The 20,853-nt window shown below is 37.3% G+C and overlaps 1 protein-coding gene across 1 annotated transcript; it reads right to left on the reverse strand.

The window, feature by feature from the left end:
• Positions 1-3,417: 3,417 nt before the first annotated feature.
• Positions 3,418-20,454, reverse strand: LOC121422142. The gene is made up of 17 exons (XM_041617037.1): positions 19,470-20,454; positions 17,753-18,990; positions 17,090-17,209; positions 16,133-16,289; positions 15,408-15,560; positions 14,334-14,489; positions 13,302-13,484; positions 11,589-11,770; positions 10,046-10,926; positions 9,443-9,630; positions 9,104-9,180; positions 8,360-8,500; positions 7,739-7,973; positions 6,000-6,419; positions 5,348-5,457; positions 4,552-4,817; positions 3,418-3,949 (listed from the first exon to the last, which is right to left on the reverse strand). The coding sequence occupies exons 2-17, from the start codon at positions 17,804-17,806 to the stop codon at positions 3,772-3,774; spliced, it is 3,501 nt and encodes a 1,166-aa protein (XP_041472971.1). The 5' UTR covers positions 17,807-18,990; positions 19,470-20,454; the 3' UTR covers positions 3,418-3,771.
• Between the last annotated feature and the right edge of the window lie 399 nt (positions 20,455-20,853).

The following is a 20,853-nucleotide window of genomic DNA, read 5'->3' on the forward strand; positions in this document are numbered from 1 at the left end:
TGTTGTGGGTTTTCACAAGTTCTCCAGATTCAATATTAGCATTTTTTATTCAAAATCAAAGATCTAATTATAAATCATAAATTCATGGTAGTCCAGGACCTCAACAAAGCGTAGCTATTGATCGGGTAACTGTTTTCTATGATTGATTGCATTTATTGTGTATTATCAATCATTAAAATCAGATTCGCAATCAATCGCTAAGCTTTGTTTAGGATACTGGGGGCATTTCCTAAAGCCGTTTATAAGCCAAGAGTGACTTTAAAAATGACCGCTGATCCTTTCTTGTAAATGGTATTCATCACTAAACATTCATTAGTGATTATATAGAGCAGAAGAATGGTTCACCGGTTGTTCTTAACTTACAGACAGCTTTACGAAACAGACCCAGGGCCCCGATACCAGGTGGGTGTTACATAAAACTGTTAGTAAGTTAAGAGCGACTTTAAGAATGACTGGTGATCCTTTCTTATGCACTTAATAATCACCAAGGAACATTTAATGATGAACATCATTTACCACAAGAAAGGATCACCAGTTGTTCTTAAAGTCACTCTTATTCTTACCTTACGAACAGCAAACTCGAAAGTTGGTCCTGTTTTATCTTTACTTTAAATATGTACCTATTTTTCACTTATCTATGATTTGTGTCTCATCGGATTGAAATATGTAGCCGTTAGGAGACAATATTAAGATGCATGAATCACTATGAGATATTGTTTCCATTGAAAAAAATATTTATTTACAATGCTACTCAAAGGCAAACAGTTATCCACAAAGATCACATTCTTTAAAACAAGAATAACTGAAAATTAGCCAAGTGTAAAACATGAATGCAAAAAAGACAATTCAATTACCATTATACCATCATTGATTCCTCAACATACATGTATTTATTAATTTTCAAAATAAACAATGCATCCATAGCCATTCCTAAGATACATTTTTTGGTGATAAATTTATACCAAATAATCTTTATAATTCAACACACCGTGTAGTGAAGTAATACACAAGCTGTTACAATAACTGCGTGGTCTACTTATCAAGGGTTTTCTATGTTGTCAAGTATTATTCTCCATTTCAATATCAATGACTGCTGTGCCAGTGATGTAATAAAAGAAATATATATGTATATATATAAAGAGGGGCTAAACATGCCTATTATGTAATATAAAATATTGCCATGCAATACACGATACTGGGTATTCCTTGTTTTTTTCTCACTATTTCACAGTATTGTGTGCACCTCAATGATGATTGGCTGGAATACTCCCCAGGGAGTACAGAGTGTGTATACATTGTGTGCGGGGATGACTGACTGAGTCTGATTACCGGGGTAATAATAAATCTGTTTAGCATTGATAAATGTACATGTACAAAGTGCCATATAAAAATAACCAGATTATTATTCCAATGTGATGAGCGCTATAAAATAGCTAAATATTATGATCATTTATTAAAGTGGCATAATTATTTGAAAGCTTTAAAAGAGAAGTAGCATCTGTAAATGATTTTCAAGCGTGTTACAATGGAAACTGGCTGAAGGCCATCCGAACTTGGATTTTGGACAACAAAAAATGTCGGGTGTTAGCATTATGACGCTGAAATAATCGCTTGAAACTGAAACGTTAGAAGAGAAGTGGCAACTGTTAAGCATTTTCAAGCCTTTTCCAAAGGCAATGGTGTGATGACCATCAAACACTTGTAACTTCCACAACAACTTGTAATTTCCATAATGGCTTTTAGACAATTCCATTTAGAACACCCCAAAATCGACCTTCCATAAGTAAAACATTTGCCTGTCAAGTCAAAATAATTTTTTAGACCAGATGATTCAAAACATGCGATTTCTTTGGGTTTCAATGGATCCACCTGAGGCAGAGTTACCTGTATGTATACCATGCCCACAGTTTGTGGGACTTTACTGAAATGGACTGGCGCGATAGCTCAGTCGGTAGAGCGGGGGATTCGTATTCCAGTGACCCGGGTTCGATTCCCACTTGGTGCGCTAGTGCCCTTTGGTAAGGCATTAATCCTAAGTACCAGGTCCTTCGGAGAGGACCTTAAGCCGTCGGTCCTCTGGTTGCTTGCTTACAAGCATTCATGCTTTCTTAGCAATCCGGTAAAAATTACCACCAATCAACCAACCAACCAATCAAAAAACTTTTTTTTTAGCTATAATTACAATTTATTTTTTTAGCTCATGGAAATTCTAGATGCTCTTGATTACCATGGAAAAATCAGTTCAAGTGAAGAAAGAATTGAATAAATTGGGGATCGGACGTAAAAAGGGATTTATTAATTCATTGAATTGCTCTCAGTGGAGAAAGCAGAATATTTCCTTAGAAGTCTGAAGAAAAAAACAATTCCACTTTAGGTTGTTGGTTCTCTTACAACAATGCATGTAGTTCTGCTACTTTTTTTTTTGTTCTTTTCCAGCTGCATAGATTACCAAACCAAAGCTCGAGTGTGAAAAAAAGTGTAAAATTCACAATAACATAAATTGCAGAAGCATCTCGCAAGTTTTAGCACAACAAATCAAATACAAATAGTGGGAAACTTGTGAAGCTACAAATTCTCAATAACAAATGCAATACTGAAAGGACCGAAGGTCTCCCCTCTAACTCAACTGAATAGAAAAATCGATGAAGGTAATTACAATGAGTGTTGATTTGTGTATTAAATCCAGAAGATACCAGATTAATGAGCAAATAATTAACGATTGAAATTATACAATCGTGAATTAGCATGCATCAACATATGACATTATAAACTATCACAAATCACAAGTTATGTATGGCAAAGTGGTCTTGCTTTTTATATTTTGTGCAGGAAATGTGAAAAAGATAATGATGCAATCGCGTCAGATAAACAAGATCATTTCATGTTGTAAATTCATTAATACAACATACCTTTTTAACATTACATTTCATCTGATTTTCTTGTACTTGAAATGAGTAAACTTAACAGAACGAAGTAAGAAATTCTTCTTTTACGACTAGGACCTCTTTACACATGGACGCGCAGTTAATTACAATTTTCAAATGATGATTCGTATTCATCAATTACAGGCATGTTGGATAGAAAAAAATGCAAATGAACCAATAAATTTTACAGGCCATTGCAATCTTCTGATTAAAAGTATTGTTTAACTTTGTGAGCAGCCGATTTAAAAAATTCTCAAACCAAGATGAAACATGTGTACAAGTGCATGTATTAGAACTAATAAACCCTGAAAACAACCATTATTGAGAATGAAAAGCTAAAACTACAAGGCAAACCCAGATTTTGTAAATAGGCGTCTTCTAGACACCTAAATAGTACAAATAAGTGTATGGGATGAAATTAAGATGGTATTTCCGGTCACTTTATATTTCAATTTTTGAAGCACTAAATAATCATTTTCGAACGCAATTTTTTCTGGGCTTCATTTTGGAACATATCACAGACACAGGTGACAAGTGTGATCTTCTATCTCAGATATTTTAAAAGTCAAACCAATGTTAACCAATCACTTTAATTACACCTTTCGCATTGGGAAACCCCAATAAACATATCATGAAGAGCATTTTGAAGGTCTAGATTTTGAATTGTGAGCACATAAACCTACTTAATGTAGAATCCTACATTATACAAAAACAGATACGAAATATAATATCTAGTGTCGGACAATCATCAACTATTCAGGAAGTCATCCAGCTCGTTCAAAAGATTGTCGTCTTCTTCATTATACAAAAACAGATACGAAATATAATATCTAGTGTCGGACAATCATCAACTATTCAGGAAGTCGTCGAGCTCGTTCAAAAGATCGTCGTCTTCTTCATGGGCTGCTACGGTGACTGCTGGAACGGGATCTAGGTCATCGTCGTCGTTCTCCTGGAGGAAACGATGGAGGTCATCGTCGGTAACGCTGGAGAGACGTGCAATGGATGGTTTGGCTTCAATTACCCTGCAATATTTTGAAATAGAGAAATTTAGTTAAAATTGGGTCATATTTGTTAAGTCTGAATATTCATCACAATTTTTTTATAAAATATTTTGAGGGGCATAAATGCTGATATATTGCTAATTCATTGAAAATAAAAAAATTCCATAAGGTTAATAACAACTGCTAAAAGTTCCGGTGACCTTGTAGCAAAACTTCAACAAAATGCTCGCTTGGTACTGTACATTTTGTACAGTCTTGTTAGGCAAAGTGCCCACATCAACTGCAATGCAAGAATCTGGTTTATACCATTTAATATGTCATTTCGATATCACGTCACACTCAAATTTCTAGATCAAGAATGACCGGGCCACTTATAACTGACAAAAATGCATTTATTTTGAATGAGAATATCAAACTGTTTAATGCTTTACTCATTCAACAAAAATACTATACCAATTGTGCATACCGAGTCCATTATTCATGTATTCTACTCTTTAACATCTTGTCTTAGAGGAAGGAATTTCAACTTCGGGCTATTTCTGCAGTTAATATTGCTGTTGGCCCATCTCACACAACTGCCTTCAATCCCCTGTTGGCCGACTGGCATAAGATTGAAAACTTACACTGCCTCTGTTTGCGTTAAAGCTGGCGATATTGTAGACGTGGTATCAGGCTCTACCTCGACCCTAACATCTGGAATGTAGACTTCTTCTCGGCTGCTAACTTCAGGCACTTCTCGGCTCACCCTGCTCTCTTCTGGAATCGGTCGGCTAGCTTCGGGCTCTTTGAATGTAGCAGCAGGTCTGCTGCCCTCTATTATTGTGGTCGTGACGGCCAATGAGGCTTGTGGTGGCGATGAAGGTTCAGGCTGGGTTTCAGGTTGGACGGACTAGAACAGAAAGGAAAGAGATTAACACATAATATTCAACTAGATACATTAGTCATAAAGAAAACATTTTCTAAGAATCCTCACCAGTAAGAAAATCACCGGTGAGAGACTGGGTAAAATAAATGAATGAATGAACGAATGAATAAACAAATGAAAAAGTTTTTTATTAATTTTATAACTGCTAACATCCCGTTCAAGACATGCTATGCTCTAAAGCTACATGTAATAAAATACTGGCCACAGATGCAGACTAAGAAGGGGGAAAAAAAGAGACATGGCAAAAGATGTTACACTATTCATTACATTAATACATTATGGTTAAGTATCACAGCAACTTGGTTGAATTTTAAATTAAGTTTTAAATTACATTTCCACACATATACTCTTTTTTTTCCTGCAATTAAATACAAAGAAATCAATTTCTATTATATTGACCAACCAATTACGTACTGAATCACCATAGACCCCTCCCTCACACTTTCCTGGGTTATATACTTCAAAGATGTTCTACCAGTCTTATCCCTTCTTACCTGTACATTAGTAGATGTACTGCTTGGCGCAGAGTGGGTATTTCCCTGAGATGTGATAGATACCGGTCTACCTCTCCTTCTCTGTAGTGGCTTTCGTGCTAGTTTAGTACCTAGAACAAATCAAGAAAAAAAATGTCCTCCAAATATTACTGAGGTAATGACAATCAAAAAAAGAATTTTCAATAAAGCTAATACATTCAAATACAGGAGTTTGCTTTGAATGCTATTTTGTTAAAAACAGACAAAATGAATGAAATCTACCAATAAATGACACAACTTACAAAGTCGAGTCAGTTCAATTTCATGATATTTTATTTGCAAATTCTAATTACATTGTACTAGATTATTGAAAAACAGTTTACGGTGCTATAATGAAGACCTTAACCCTTTTTTTTCTTACAAAAAATGACAACCATGCACCTGTACTTCAAATTACAGCTGAGAGCTTTTGCTTTCTGCCACTGATCGCAGGAAGAGGAAGAAGTAGAAGTCGTCGACGATGAAACACTTGGTAGCTTTCAATAGATTTACAGCAGGGGTAGGAAATCTACAGATTGAACAAAGTAAACTCACCAAAAATCCAGCCTTGGGTCAATCATTCATAAATGAGTAAATGTGAAATTCTGCTTAATCAAAATTCAACATTAATTACCTGGGTTATTCGTCGATGTACTTGCAGCCTGGCTGACTGGTGCTGACTCCCTTCTCGAGTCAGCATCCCCATCCACTCCTGTAGTACTTGTAGATGAAGAAATGTCACCAGTCTCTGGCTCCCTGACTGGTAAACTGTCAGTTCTCAAGCTATCCTCCTGTGTTGAACCCTGTGTGGTAACCTCTGAGATCTGGCTAATACCAGTCTGCTGCTGCATCTGCTGTTCCCTGAGTTGTTTCTCTCTCCTGATCTCGGCAAGGGTCTTGATCTTGATCTCGGGGGCGGAGCCCGAGATCACCTGACCGCCCGGCTTCCTGATGATTGGGTTGGAGGGGGCATCGTCCGATGAGGTCGCCGTGTTCCATAACCGCGCTCGCCGTTCTCTTCGGATTTCGTCGAGGCTCTTCTCATCTCCAGTTTCTGTAATGATCAATATCATCACAAGTGTTACAGAATCAAAATCAAATGACATGTGGAACATTGCATTCCAGATCAAGCATGAGTCTGAAAATCAAGCGCAAGACCTTTGATTAAACAAAAATTCCACTGCACTCCACTGCAACTTAACTTTCTTTTAATCCCCTTTAGGTTTGCTTTTAGGACTTACGCTTGATTTGCAGTTGAACATAGGTTTCTTGCAATGCCAATGCAATCAAGTAATACTAATAGTCCCTTTCAGGACTAAGTTTAACCCTAAAAAGACGGGGGGGGGGGGCTAATTCAGCCCCCCCTCGACATTTTTCGCGATAAATCCACCACGCAAATTTTTCTGACCGCGTGGCTCGCTGACTTTTTACTTTCAAGTCTTGCGCAACTTTTGAGACCACATTTGTGACCCCTGGGTACACGGTTCCAAAATCATGCAACATATCGTAAGTGCATGCAGACCCAAAATTACTAAAAAACGTGAATTTGTGTACAAATCCAATGCAAATAGTTTTCTTAGCCAAAATTCATAAATGTATCATTATTTTTCCTTTTACTGCTTAAAATCAATTAATTTTATCTTTTTTATGGTCAAAATAAAGTCCCCAACAATTTCCATTGAAAAAACAATAAAAAACAAAAAGTCGAAAAACAAAGAAATACCTAAGAAATTTAGAAAATAGAATACATAAGAAAATAAATGTGATATTGAATTTTTTTATCTAGAGTATGTGAAACAAAAATTAGCATTTCAGGGGCATTATTTTATTAATTAGAGCAAACTTATGATTTTACGCATAAATTAGCATAATTAATGAGACATGAGATTTTTTGCAGAATTTGATGTTATAGTCTTGTAGATAATGCCATGGGTAACGCGTGTGCCAATTTTCGTCGCGATCGCACGATCGACAGCCGAGATCATAAGGGGGGGCTGAATCAGCCCCCCCCCCAGTCTTCTTAGGCGTCCAAATAGCCCAGTCTATTTAGGGTTAAGTGGGCAGTCCATCGGTTACTGATGGATACCGACATTTACCGGTGCAATTTCTACCAGACCGGTGGACCACTAAAATAAAGAAGTACATAATAAATAAAGTGTCACCAAAGACTGAAAAACATTCATATGATACTATTGTGTTTCAAACCATTAATGAACCAAGCAGAGCTATGAAAATAAGAGCACTGAGCTGTTTTGTCCTGTTTGCGACTTTTAGTTACTCCACTGCAATTTGAAAGTCGTATACAGATGAAGCAATATGGCCAGTCCCCTCTCAAAACCCAACTCCATTTGCCAGTGACTTATTGTAAGTTACCTTCTGTTAATATCTTTCCTTTAACAGGCACCTCCTCTGTCTTGGCTTTCACAGGGGAGCAACTCCATATCTTTGATCTCCTCTCCCATCTCTTCTCCACCTCTTTCTTTGTCTCCTCCTCCTCCTCCTGGGCATCCTCTTCGCCTCCTGAACCCTCGCTCTCTCCACCCGACGCTGCTTCGGCCTTTCGACCGAGACGTTGCTTCTCGGCTCTGATCTCGGCTAGACTCTTAATCTAAAAATCAAATGATATATTTTGATATTTGGTTTTAACAAATTTTAATACAAAACTTAGAAATTTTGAAACAATGGTAAAGGAGAATGATAATTTGAATATCACAAAGCTGATGATGGTGTTGGTGATGAACATTGTGATGATAAAGATGTTAATGTTGTTGAATAACATTTATGACGAGGAAGATGATAGTGGTGTGATAACGATGATGAAAATGGTGCTATGATGATGATAGTGGGTAAAATCAGCAAACATATTGCATCATCCCAATCAACAAATACTTTATTCTGATTAGCTCCTGAGCAACGTTACATTGATAATTGCCAAAAATGACTAAGATACAATTAAGTTGTAGGCAACAATAGACAAATTGATCGTGAACTTACCTTTATGACCGGAGCATCATCTTTGATGATATCTTTCTTCTGTTTGATGACAGTAAGGATAGAGTCTGTTCCCTTGTTGGCATTCTCTACAGACTTGGTGAGATTCAGTCGACGTACCTTGATCGCTGGCTTCTCACTCACCTAAAGATGATAATGAATTATGAGAGTGAAATTTGTCACACCACAGGGTACAATACTAGAACCCCTTTTGCTTTTGCTAATACAAATGATTTAATTTATGCTCTAATGAAAAGTGAGAATGAAATGTGGCACACCACATGATTCAATACTGGGACCACTGTTGTTTCTGGTACTATAATTACTTTGATAATTGCTTTAATTAATAACTCAATATGAGAAATGTGGCACACCACAGGGTTCCATTCTGGGACCACTGTTGTTTATACAAATATAAATAATTTGATGGCTGATATCTGACACTACAATTTATTCGTTTTGATGCCTTCCTTCACAGAATTCAAATGATTTAGACTATGTACCTTGATTGCTTGCTTCTATAAGATAACAGGAAAGTCAGCGTAAAGGCATGAACATTCAACAAATTTACAACTGAACTGTTCTAAAGAGATATACTATTTGAATGAAATTAACTACTGTCCCAAGTTTAGGTATCTATTTGATCTCCTAGGCATGATATATGCTATAAAGTACTCAAACACAATAATATAAAACTGAAAATTATAAAGTATAACTATTCCAAAGGTGTATTTTAAAGTTTCTTACCTTCTCAGTATCATCACTGATGTCTACAGTTGCAGCTCTCCGTTGACCAATGAGAGAACCCTTGTTCTCTTTCAATCCTGCAAAATGATAAAAAGAATTATTTACAAATCTTATTTAAACATTTTCTTACAAGAAAAATTGGCTGAAAAAGTATAAGATTCCAATATACATGGTATGAGCTTAAATTTTTGCATAGCTGACAATTTATCCAGTGCTGACAACATTGAAAAAACACACACCTGATAAGAACTACTTTTCATGGGTTGCATTATTTAACCTAATGCAACATCTTGTGGCAGAGTATAATCAAATACCTAGACAGAATTCTATTCATGTTACCTCGAGCAGCACCAGGTGGCTTATACAAGGCAATCTCGCCTCTCCTCTTATTCCTCCTCTCAATAGCAGACTGGGCTCCTTTCTTCTGAGTCTCTCTTGCAGGGTCTTTGTCTAGAGCCTCACTAGACTTGGATGAGAGTGGTAGGCGACTTTGTTTTTCCTGACGTATCTCAGCCAGAGTCTTGATCCTGAAATGTGACATTTGTAATGACTGTTGCTGTGAATAGGCCAAAGATAGCAGGGGAAGCAACGGCAGCAGCAGCAGCATCATGAACTACAATACCACCACCACCACCATCACCACCACCATCATCATCATCATCATCATTATCATCATCATCATTATCATCATCATCATCATTATCATCATCATCAACAACACCACAACCCCACCACATATACATTTAACATCTTTATCATCACCATCATCACCTCCACATCATCATCAATATCATCAGCAACATCATCATCAGCATAACCATCACCACCACTACAACCACAACCATATCATTAACACCACCCCAAACACAACTACCATTGTTGTCGTCATCATCACCATCATTGTCTTCTTCATTAAATGGCCAGATAAAATTCCATACTTACCGGATATCCCCTGGTGATTTCTCCTCAAAACTCTCCTCCTTTTTATCCTCCTCCTCTTCTTCATCTTCTTCTTCAGAGTACTCTTCTTGCTCTTGTGATGATTCTTTCTCCTTGTCCGACATCCCACTTTCACCATCAGAGTCAGTGAGAGGCTTCCCAAGCCTCCTCAAGAGTTTGTCCCTCTTGATCTCGGCTAAGCTCTTAACTTTAATCCCAACGCTGGGATTATTCCCTTTACCCACTTCAGAGGGTGGTTTTCCTAACCTTGCAGCCAGGTTTCCTCTCCTCGCAGAAGGTTCATCAGGTCTGTCTCCCGCAGCATCGACTTTGACAGCATCAATGACCTTACCCAGACGCATTGCTAGAGATGTCCTCTGTACAGCTGAGGATTCCTGGATGGCAGTCTTGGAGTCTTTGTCCTTACCAAGACGCATTGCTACAGAAGTCCTCTTTACAGCTGAAGGTTCCTGGACGACAGAATTGGAGTCTTTGTCCTTACCTAGACGGGATGCTAAAGATGACTTCTTGAAAGCTAAAGATTCCTGGACAACAGGCTTGGAGTCATTGTCTTCTTGAACAGTCCTGACGATCTGTCCCAATCTGGCTGAAAGTCTCCCTCTAGGGCCAACAGACGAGGATACCTTATCCTGAGACGAGTTGTTACTTTCAACTTGCTTTCCTAGCCGATCTTTTAATCGTTCTGCTTTGATCTCTGCGACAGTCTTTATCTTGATAGAGTCCAGCCCAGAACTCTCTGAATCTTTAGCTGGTTTTCTCTCTCCTATGCTATCACCACCACCAACCATTACTCTCCGTACAAGAGCTTTCTTCGGTACATCCTCAAGCGGCTCCTTCTCTGGATCAGGAACATTTCGCACAACCTGCACAAATAGTATGAAATGGACCCAAATACATTTTCACAAAGCACTTTTAGCAAGACACAGTCGCCTTGTATTTCATTTTTAAAACAGTTTATAAATACGAAAACCTAAAACTAGGACAGATATGCTATCCTAAAAGTTTTGAAATGTGGCCAAAGAATCTGAACATTTGAACCAGAGGTACTTCTGAATACTGCTATAAAGGTATCTGTATCTACTACAAAAATAATCAGGGGCCCAGACTTACAATAATTGTAGCTTTGCCATTAACTACCATGAAAACTTTTATTTTAATTGGTTATTGAGCGTTGTTACCATGGTAGTTGACACAATGACAGTTGCCATGATTGTAACTCTTTATGAAACAGGCCCCAGATCTTCATCGAAGAGACTAAGATGTATGAGATATGAAACCGAAACAGAAAAAGGATAAAGGCAGACGTACTGAGCAGTATTCTCAAGAGAGGTTTCAATTCTACCATGGTATATAACCATTATGGACTGTGAGGATTCCTTAATTTTCTTATTGCGCATGAATCTAGCGCCCTCTGCCGAAAGCTGTATTTATAATTGGACTTTTCTTCATGTACGTGATAAAATAAGTGTAATTTTGAACACAAAACCTCTTTAGAGATTACAGGCAACTAAAACAACATTCCTACCTTGAGACGTTTAGCGAGGTTATTTGCTGCTCCTTCCTCTTGCTCGAGACTGCTGCCCAGCCTCTTGAAGCGTTCTTCACGTAATTGGGCTCGACTCTTCACTCCAAGCTTTCCCACATGCTGAGACACAGTCGTAACTTTTGGTTTGACGGCATCCTCCTTGACCTTGAATTTACGAGTACCTTCACCATAGAAACAAGATATTTTAATGTACATACATGTAAAGACTCTTGTGACCTTTGACCTTGATACTCAAATAATCATGGTCACTCCTACAAGAATACGTAAATTTTGAAATTTTTCCTTGAGAAATCACAACATTAATATTTAGGTGAAACTCACTTTTCAGTGTTCTGTTTATTTCACAAACAAAATTTTTTACATAACATACAGCATATGTGATCATAAAATATCCCCTTTTAGGAATGTGAAAAAAAATATATCACAGTGTACACAAAAACTTACATATTTTACAGTCAGACTGCAGGTCCCCAAAAAGTGGCTTCTTTCATCCAAGTGATATTCATGACTTGAGATGTTTTGCATATTTAATGAGCTTGATGCGGACCAAAACACCTATTTTCATTCGGTCATTGCTGCTCTCATTGTGCATCGAATTTCATGAATTTGGCATCATTGTAAAGACAAAGAATCATTCTTTCATGTCATGTGTTTGGATTTATTCAAAGATTTTGTAATATAGGTTAAAAGTTTGATCTAAAATATGCTAAAAAATAAATATTTTCACCTGACAAAAGCTGCTATTTTCACACTTTATTTCTGTTTGAGCCCAAATGATTTTTATATCATGATAAAGCTGAATATGTATGCTTTGAAATGATATAGGTTTCAAAATAAGAATTGGTTTAATCGGGTCAAGATCACACTTTTCATTTGCCAAGTACATATAGCAGTTTGAAAGCAAGAATACTGCACTCTGATTGGTCAAAGAGACCACACAATGGCAAATTCCAACGGTCCCAGTGCCTGGGTTCGTGGGAAGGTCACACTTCCCATGTGGTAATCTCCTCAAATACCCCGCGCCTGTTTTTCTGTGAACCTTATCCAGCCAATCAGAACTCTGGATTTCATGCAAGTACAAAATTTCAGAAATCTCGTCTTGTACCTTGGTGGGAAAAGTGTGATCTTGACCCGATTAAAAGGTGCCGTATATCAAGAGTGGCATTGTGAGAAAGTACAGAAGTTCAGCTTTATGGTGATATAGATATCATTGAGGCTCAAAATAAAAAGTTTTGCACAATTTGCAAAAGAAAACAGAGGAAGAAAATTCAGGTTTGAGGCACATTTTCAGGCCAGATATTTACTTATTTAACAAAATATTGTATACAAAATAAATAACCAATATGAAAGAGTAACTTTTACTCTATCTGATGGTGCAATAATATTTCATTTAACTTGAGGTTAAAACAGGTAAATTCTTAGTGAAAGAAAATCTCACGAATCACGAGATTTTGCAAGGAGGAGGATTCAGCCACGAGATGATTTGGATGAATCTGGCCTTTTTGCTCATTAGCATAGGGACCTGCGGTCTGACTGTTTAAGAGTGACATAAATCGCATAATACTAAAACTAAAGAACTTCTTGTAGGTATTGAGTTTATTTAACCCATAATGCAATATTAATCTGCTTTTGTTCCTTAAGCTGGCATGGATTGTCAATTAACAGTGTTCAATGATTAGCTGCTTAACTTACTGTTATTACTGACTGCAATAATTCTCCTTGACAAAGGTGGAAACATTTCTTCTTCTATATCTCCCTCCTCTTCCATCTCTTTATCTTCCTCTTCTTTTTCTTCTTCTTCAACATGACCTCTCTCGATGTTCTTCTCTCGGCGGATCTCAGCTAGTGTCTTAATACCAAATGACCGAGGCTTCTCTGCTCAGAAAATTAAATCAATCATTGGAAATGAAAATACAAATTTACTTGTAGAAACTTAAATTTCAATCCCAGTGGAGGTAGAAGGAAGACAATTTGCAATCAATGGAAGGTAATCGTGCAGTAGCCCTTGCCCAGTGAGGATACCACACCAAGCAATGAGGACTTTAAAGAAGAGCTGTACATCACACTTAAAATTTTGGTGGGTACTGACCCCACATTCATTGGTTTGGGGGCCATTGCAGAAGAGTTTCAATCAAACATAAGTCAGAAAAATAAAAAAAACTTGATTTTCTACTCATCAGAACCGCATATTGCTTTCGATTGTCGGAGTTGCATTTAAACACAACTATTTGTGCAACAGGCCCATTCATGCTACAAGATTACAAGGTAAATACTACAAGCATAATTTCAAAGTCAGTTGTGCATCAGCTTTTAATGAGAAGTGGACTAATATTTGCTGAGCCAAGCCTTTGTGAAAATAATGGGAAATACCTGTAACAGGGACAACTTTGGGGGAAAGCAAACTCGGGATACCAGCGAGAAATTCTTTGGCCAAGCCTTATTATCTTTGGGCAAGTGTCAGGCCAGGGAAAAGAGATAATGACTTTACCCTAAGGCACTTTCTATATGCATGACACAACATCTACTAGTCATACATCTCGAGCTACCATGGTTTGAATGTGTGTGATTTTTTTCCAATGGTGCCAAATTCCCCAATAAAATAAACAACCCCTCTTTAAGTCATCTACCTTCTGAAATGACTCCCCGATCACTTTGGAGATTAACTATAGTTTCCAGGAAAATAAAAAGGAAACAGACAAAAATAGAAAGATGATAATTTCAAACCTTGACTGATAACTGGTCTTGCACCAATAGTGGGTCTGATGGTGGTCTGACGAAGTTGTGAGAGCTTCTCCTGACCTAGTGACGGTCTGATCGGGGAGAGGATGACCTTCTTACCAGGACTCCCATCTGTGCTCATCGTACCAAGGCTTTCATCATCTACAACAAAAAGACATGTCATCAAGGTTATTCTGCACAAGTTGGATGCACAATTGACTGGCCTCCACACCCCCTTGACTCACCTTTGACATTTCTTATGCCCTTTACAATTTTTTCCCATTTATGCTGCTATATACAAACATGCCTTACTAAAAAGATTCAGATATTTGTATTGTCCAATTGCAATCGACTACAAATAGAAATACAATTTGTTCACACAAAAATAATTTAAAACATCCATTCCATGCAAAAAAAATTAAGTTTCCCAATCTGAGTTTTGAGATTTTAATTGTGTTTGAAATAGCACACCTGGTGTTTAAAATGATAGATAACTCGACAAGATTGATTATAATAAATCACACAAGTACTTGATTGATTGCAGATGAAATTGTGAGAGAGCTTTAAAAAAAAGAAAGAGAAGAAACCAATGTTTTAAAGTTCGAATTTTACTCAAGTATGAGACAAGTACACTGCGCAGTCTCAGTGGAATTTTCAAGCACCTCGAAACAAAGGGTGTCAAAGAAACTCCAGTATCCTGTCTTTTATTCAAATTTTAAAACAACTTCAACAAGAATCACTCTTTCAGATAAGCTAATTTCATGAATTTTACTATTTGAACACAAAATTACTATCATGGCCATTTACAGAGAACCTTCCCTGGCGACTTAGTGTTGGTTTAGTTTGTCTGGTCACATTTTGTCGTATCAGTGCTGTGCAAGAGCGCCCTCAACACCACACTTTTGCGCATAGCAACCACGAAAAAACGCCCTTAGCAGCAAAGCATAAGCGCACTGTGTAAAGGAGTTTCTCGCGAAAATGTTTTGCTAAGGGCGGTTTTGCACCAACACAATGATTTATTGATTGTGAATTCAAATGTGAGTTTGGGCAAAATATTTTGAATTGACATTCCATTCTTACCTTCGCTGTCCATGGGATGGACGACTACTGGATTGACCGCTGGTAGACCTTGAAGGTCATCTACTGAGAGAGCAGGTGGGGTCTGGACACTAGGAGCTACCATTGTAGTCACAGGGGTGGATGGACTGACCACTGGTGGGAGGGGCTTGGTCACTGGTAAAATGTAGTTTACAAATAAAAATATGTAAGTCTCATAATATTCCTAGGAAGTATTTGTAACATTTGTATAACTCTTTGAGAGAATTTAGAAAACAAAATCAACCTCTGTCAATGTTGGTCATTGTCATTTAGAGCTACCAACCTGAACAAGAACACTTCAATATTTTTTAAGCTGAAAATCAGTATTTTCAAAGAGAAAACATGAAACACATAAAACTGAAACTTTAGAAATCATTATTTTGTATGAAACCATCAGTATTCTTCTCATTCATCAGTATCAAACACTGGAAATCAGTACTATTTGGCAACTCTGCATGGCTTGTTCAAGTTTTCAAAGTTATATATGAAATAATTTGTTACTGTAACATGGTGTAACAGATGAGTTATGTTACATTTACTTTAACATGGTGTAATATACGAGTCATACAAATTCATACATACATCTTCCAACTTGATTTTAAAGAAAATATGCTCGCAATGTTCACGTACAGTATGTTTAATGGGCAAAGTAAATCAGATTCATTCATGAACATGAAATTTCACAAAGTAAATTCTCTTCAGGTTACCTGGGCCTACAATGGTTGGTATTTTATTGATGAGCGATGTCGAAGACGCTGGTCCCGATTCTGACGTTGTTTTGTTGACATGTCTGAAAGGACAGTGGGGTTTCTGACATCCAGATGGTTGACTCTCCCAGAAACATGCTATCTCAGAACGATTCTTCTACAAAAAAAACATAAAATCACTAATAAAGTAACAAGTGATGACAACACAATAAACTTTCAAAGATGCATGAATGGGACAATTGAGTCCCAAGATATTGGCCTATGAAAACCTACAGTACTTTGCACAAAATATATAATTTACATCCTTTCCTTCATAATTTGAATGAAAAGTTGATTTAATACTTTCCAATAAAAATACAGACTTCGTTCAGTGCAGACATTGCCCTTATCACATCATTTTAGCATCAATAGATTACATCAATTCTTTTTCACATTACATAATGTAGAGACTGTATTAATCTAATGCCATCGATGAACATGGTTCTTGTATGCCCTATTGCTTAAACTCAATACTCATTTTACTGGCCTTGGATATTTTATTTGCCCCTTTTAACTTTCACATGATTAATAAAATGTGCACTTTTGAAAAATTGGTCATGCTCTAAAATGTCAAACTAAAATGTCAAAGTGAAGGCTTGTAAAGAAGAAATGCAAGGAATATCCTTTGGGAAGCTTGGGTGTCAATGGGGGACGTGGTCTTGTGTTTATAAATCTCCTCTTTCAGAGGGTGTGGGTTCAAATCTCAGCCACAGCATGTTTTCCTTCAGTGTGCTGCACTCAACCCAGGTGAGGTGAATGGGTACTCCGCAGGATTAATTCCTTGAACGAACCAAGCGCCTTAAGCAGCTGGAGCTACAGCCAGGGTAATATAATGTGCGCAATTGAACAGGCAACCAGATAAATCGGCGCCTCATAATGCTATATATTAATGGCTGAAGACCATTTCTACAAGCTTACCGTTATCTCCATGTGTCTGAAGGCACAGTTTGGTCGGAAGCAGTAGCCTTGCTTCCAGTTGATACAAGTTACTTCATTTCCTCTGGCAGCCTCGACATGCCGATAAGGGCAGGATGGACCCTACACAGTGGAACAAATAGGTTACACCAAAATATAAGAATCAATGTTCATTATTACAGGGTAGTTTCTATGAAAAGGGAAACTGGGAATTATCAAAAAAGAAAAGAAATCAATGTTCCCGAGCCAGAACAAAGGAAATGATCCAGTGAATCCATTGTTCTGCTGTCCTGGCTTGTTCACTCTATTGTTCTGGGCCCGAGTGTAGATTTAATTAACAATATATTGTTATATATACAGATATATATATATATATAAAATGTGCTATGACGCATGGACATTCTAGCCAGTGCGTGCAAACATACATTTGGCAAGTCGTTTTCTCATTTAATCATATTTCATAAAATGAGGAATTGCCATATATGTTAACAAAAAGCAATTTCTTGAAATTTGGTAGTGTTTACAAAAGGCAATTCCGAATAACAAGAATGAAATCTTTGATATCTTGCAATAAGATTAAATGGTAAAATGGCCTGCCATGATACGTATCAATGTATACTGGCTTAAACATCCAGGTGTGACAGACCCCTTAGGAATTAATCTTACCTTTGTACAGGTTGAGTAGTAGAAGAAGTAGCAGTCATCTCCAGTAGTAGCCATGATGACAGTAAGATGCCTTCCTCAGGGATGACAGTACGATGATAGAAAGATTGCAGGAACACGGTGAACAACAGGTGTCAAGTACTGTTTCGAGATAGACCTCGATGCAGAGAACTTGGTTCACTGGGAAGTGCAGATAACAAGGTGGTATCCAAATGTGGCAATTTTCTTTAAGATCAAAGAATGTCTTTCCTTGGCATCAAAGAATGTCTAGAAAGTTTACCGTGTCAGAGTTGATAGGGTGTAGGTTATCTGTAAAAGTTCACCTTTGTCTTGTCTCTGTTGTCACAACATAAAATACAGGGGAATAAAGAGAGATTGAACTTCAACAAGGCAGATGAAGTTTGATCTGCAAAGCCAAAGTTCAGAACATTATTCTTTCAATACTGATCTTAAAACTTTAATGAAAGGAAATGTGGATTGCAATTACATGTAGCACTGGTCGAGATGAGCTGATGCTGTCAAGATAAGGTACAATGTGAAGATGACGAATGTTGTCACAATTGATGTCAACAAGAAAGATCAGTTCACTTCAAGGTTTTGCTCCTTCCTACAAGTAGGATCAACCTGAAGGCAAGGTGTAGACTCTGAAGTGCCACAGTATCTATCTTCAAGTCAGCAACAATATAAAGGGTACATTCACAATCATACTAGCCTGTGCACACATGTACAAGTGAAGTTCTGATAAACTTCAGATGATCCAAGTGCAAAAGAGGCAAAACTGTGTTCCCCCACAATGCATCCAAGTTTTGAAGTTCTGATGAAGTTTGGATGATCCAAGTGCAAAAGATTCACCAGCGTACTTCACAATGTATCCGAGATTTGAAGTTCTGAGGTCAGATCCAAGTGCCAATGTACACTGTATGTTCAGGTTGGCAATGTCTACGTTGTATCTAACGATCTACATGTAGATTCCCAGTTCTGATGAAACTTAGCTAATCAAGAGGCACTGATCAATGTTCAAGATGACAAAAACAGTGTGAAGTCACAATGAACCATAGGGTTGAATGTCCAATGAAATTGAACTGAACAGAGTGCCTTGTATCAATTCAAGTTGATGAAAGCTACAGTGTTTGCCATGGTGAATCCCAAGTTTGAAGGTTTAATGAAGTTGAACTGATGCAACTTCAAGAATTGGAGATATTCCTCCTCAGCTTCCGATATTCAGGCAAACCACTTGATATCTGCATAAGAAAGCAAGAGAAATTGCAAAACACAAAAGGATTTAATAGTTGACTTAAAATTATTCCAGACTCTTTATCTATTTTGAGTTATAAAAATGTTACAGAGAAACAAGTCTAGAGAGCTGCAAGTAATTGCAAATCCATTAAATGATATGTTACATGAGGAAACAAGATCAGTGAAAATGAATAGATATTTACTTTCTATTTCAATTTTTGACTTGTTTTTTAAGAGTGTCCATTTGTTCAATTAATTCATTCAATATCAACTCCAATTGGCAGTTGGATTACACATATGTCTGCATTTTAGAAGAGCTTTAAATTTTATTTAGGGTTCATTTTCTAATTGTTTTTACTGAAATTCAGAATTTACCACCAGAATGTAAAAGGAAAAGACTACATGGACTCTGGATTTAAAGCTTTTAAATTTTTTTATATCTTTATTCTAATGAGCTTTAAAATATATATGATGGTATCCTCACCTTATCTGTATTCCAAGCTGAAGCATCAAGAAAGTATCAGTCCCATCACAGTATTAGTCGGATTGTAGTGTTCATCCTTGTCTTCATAGAACATCTTCTCAAGATCAAATTAGAGTTTGTACATCTTCTTCAGAAAAGTTTTATCAGATTAACTTCACAGTAAGATGAAATTCTTGAACAAAATCTTGGAGAAGTTGAAGTCCTGATGTAGCAGATCATAAGAGAAATCTCGAACAGGCTGAGTCCAAGACTAAGCAGATTATCAAAGATGAATAAAAACGGCTGGATTTGAGATTAAGCTGGTCCGAAACTCGAAGTGCATGAAGCAGTAAGAAGAGTACATCCAAAACAATGTATATTTTCACAGTAATGCTAATGACTTAAAATTCAATATTCCAATGAATGTGGAACCTTGTTGAATGCAAGCTGGCCGATCTTCCTAGCAACATTGAGCAGACTGAATCCAGGTCGAGGTTCCTCTCAACGATGACGTGTTGTTCCAAGGCAATGAAGACATGGTCCTACGACTAACAGATAAGCACAGAAGTCCGGTATATAACATTCACACACCCAAGCTTGGCCCGATGAAACGTAAGCACCGGCTGAACATTCGCAACGATGGATCCGAGTATCCCGAAACGCGATTCCCACCGAGTACCCCATTAACGGACAATATAAGAATAAACGCACGCGGAGCAAACATTTAACATGAAAATATCATAACTGAAATGCAACGGTGTCTTCATCACAACTGATACAGTTCTTGACACAAGGGGATTTCATATTACAGAAGATCGAATGATAGGTGTACCTCCCATCATATCTTTTCCGGACTTTAGCACAACGGTAGGCCTCATCTTCTGCTGTAACCAATCATGTAATACGCTTACTGCCGTCTTTTCTACATCAACTGAATTATTACCCTAATCAAATCGGTCAGATCTTTCTTTCGAAGGCAAGTGTGAGCTATCACGAACATACATTACATGCAAACATACATGAGCACGGACATTAACTTTGTGAATTTGCCATTAAAAACGATACGAAATTAAAACCCATCGCGACAGTAACCGAAAAATCCGGTTTTCACATGCTTGTACGAGATCCAGTGATGACAGAACAGATGTTTCCTTTGGAGTAGGTGTCCATGATCCGAAGAAAAAGCTAACAAGGCAGTTATTGCTCAAGAGTTCCAGTCGTAATGGGGTTAATTTTTCATAAATATCAGAGTCAATATGGGACAGAGGCTGATCAATTTTATACCAATTTTACACACAAGTCACAACAGCTGGCTACATTCAAAATAAGATGGATAAAGGAGCCTTTGATAGGTACGGTATGTGTTACAAATTCAGAGTTACCTCATATTCCAAAATGCTCTGAA

This window comes from Lytechinus variegatus, chromosome 9, assembly GCF_018143015.1.
Source record: "Lytechinus variegatus isolate NC3 chromosome 9, Lvar_3.0, whole genome shotgun sequence".
NCBI lineage: Eukaryota > Metazoa > Echinodermata > Echinoidea > Temnopleuroida > Toxopneustidae > Lytechinus > Lytechinus variegatus.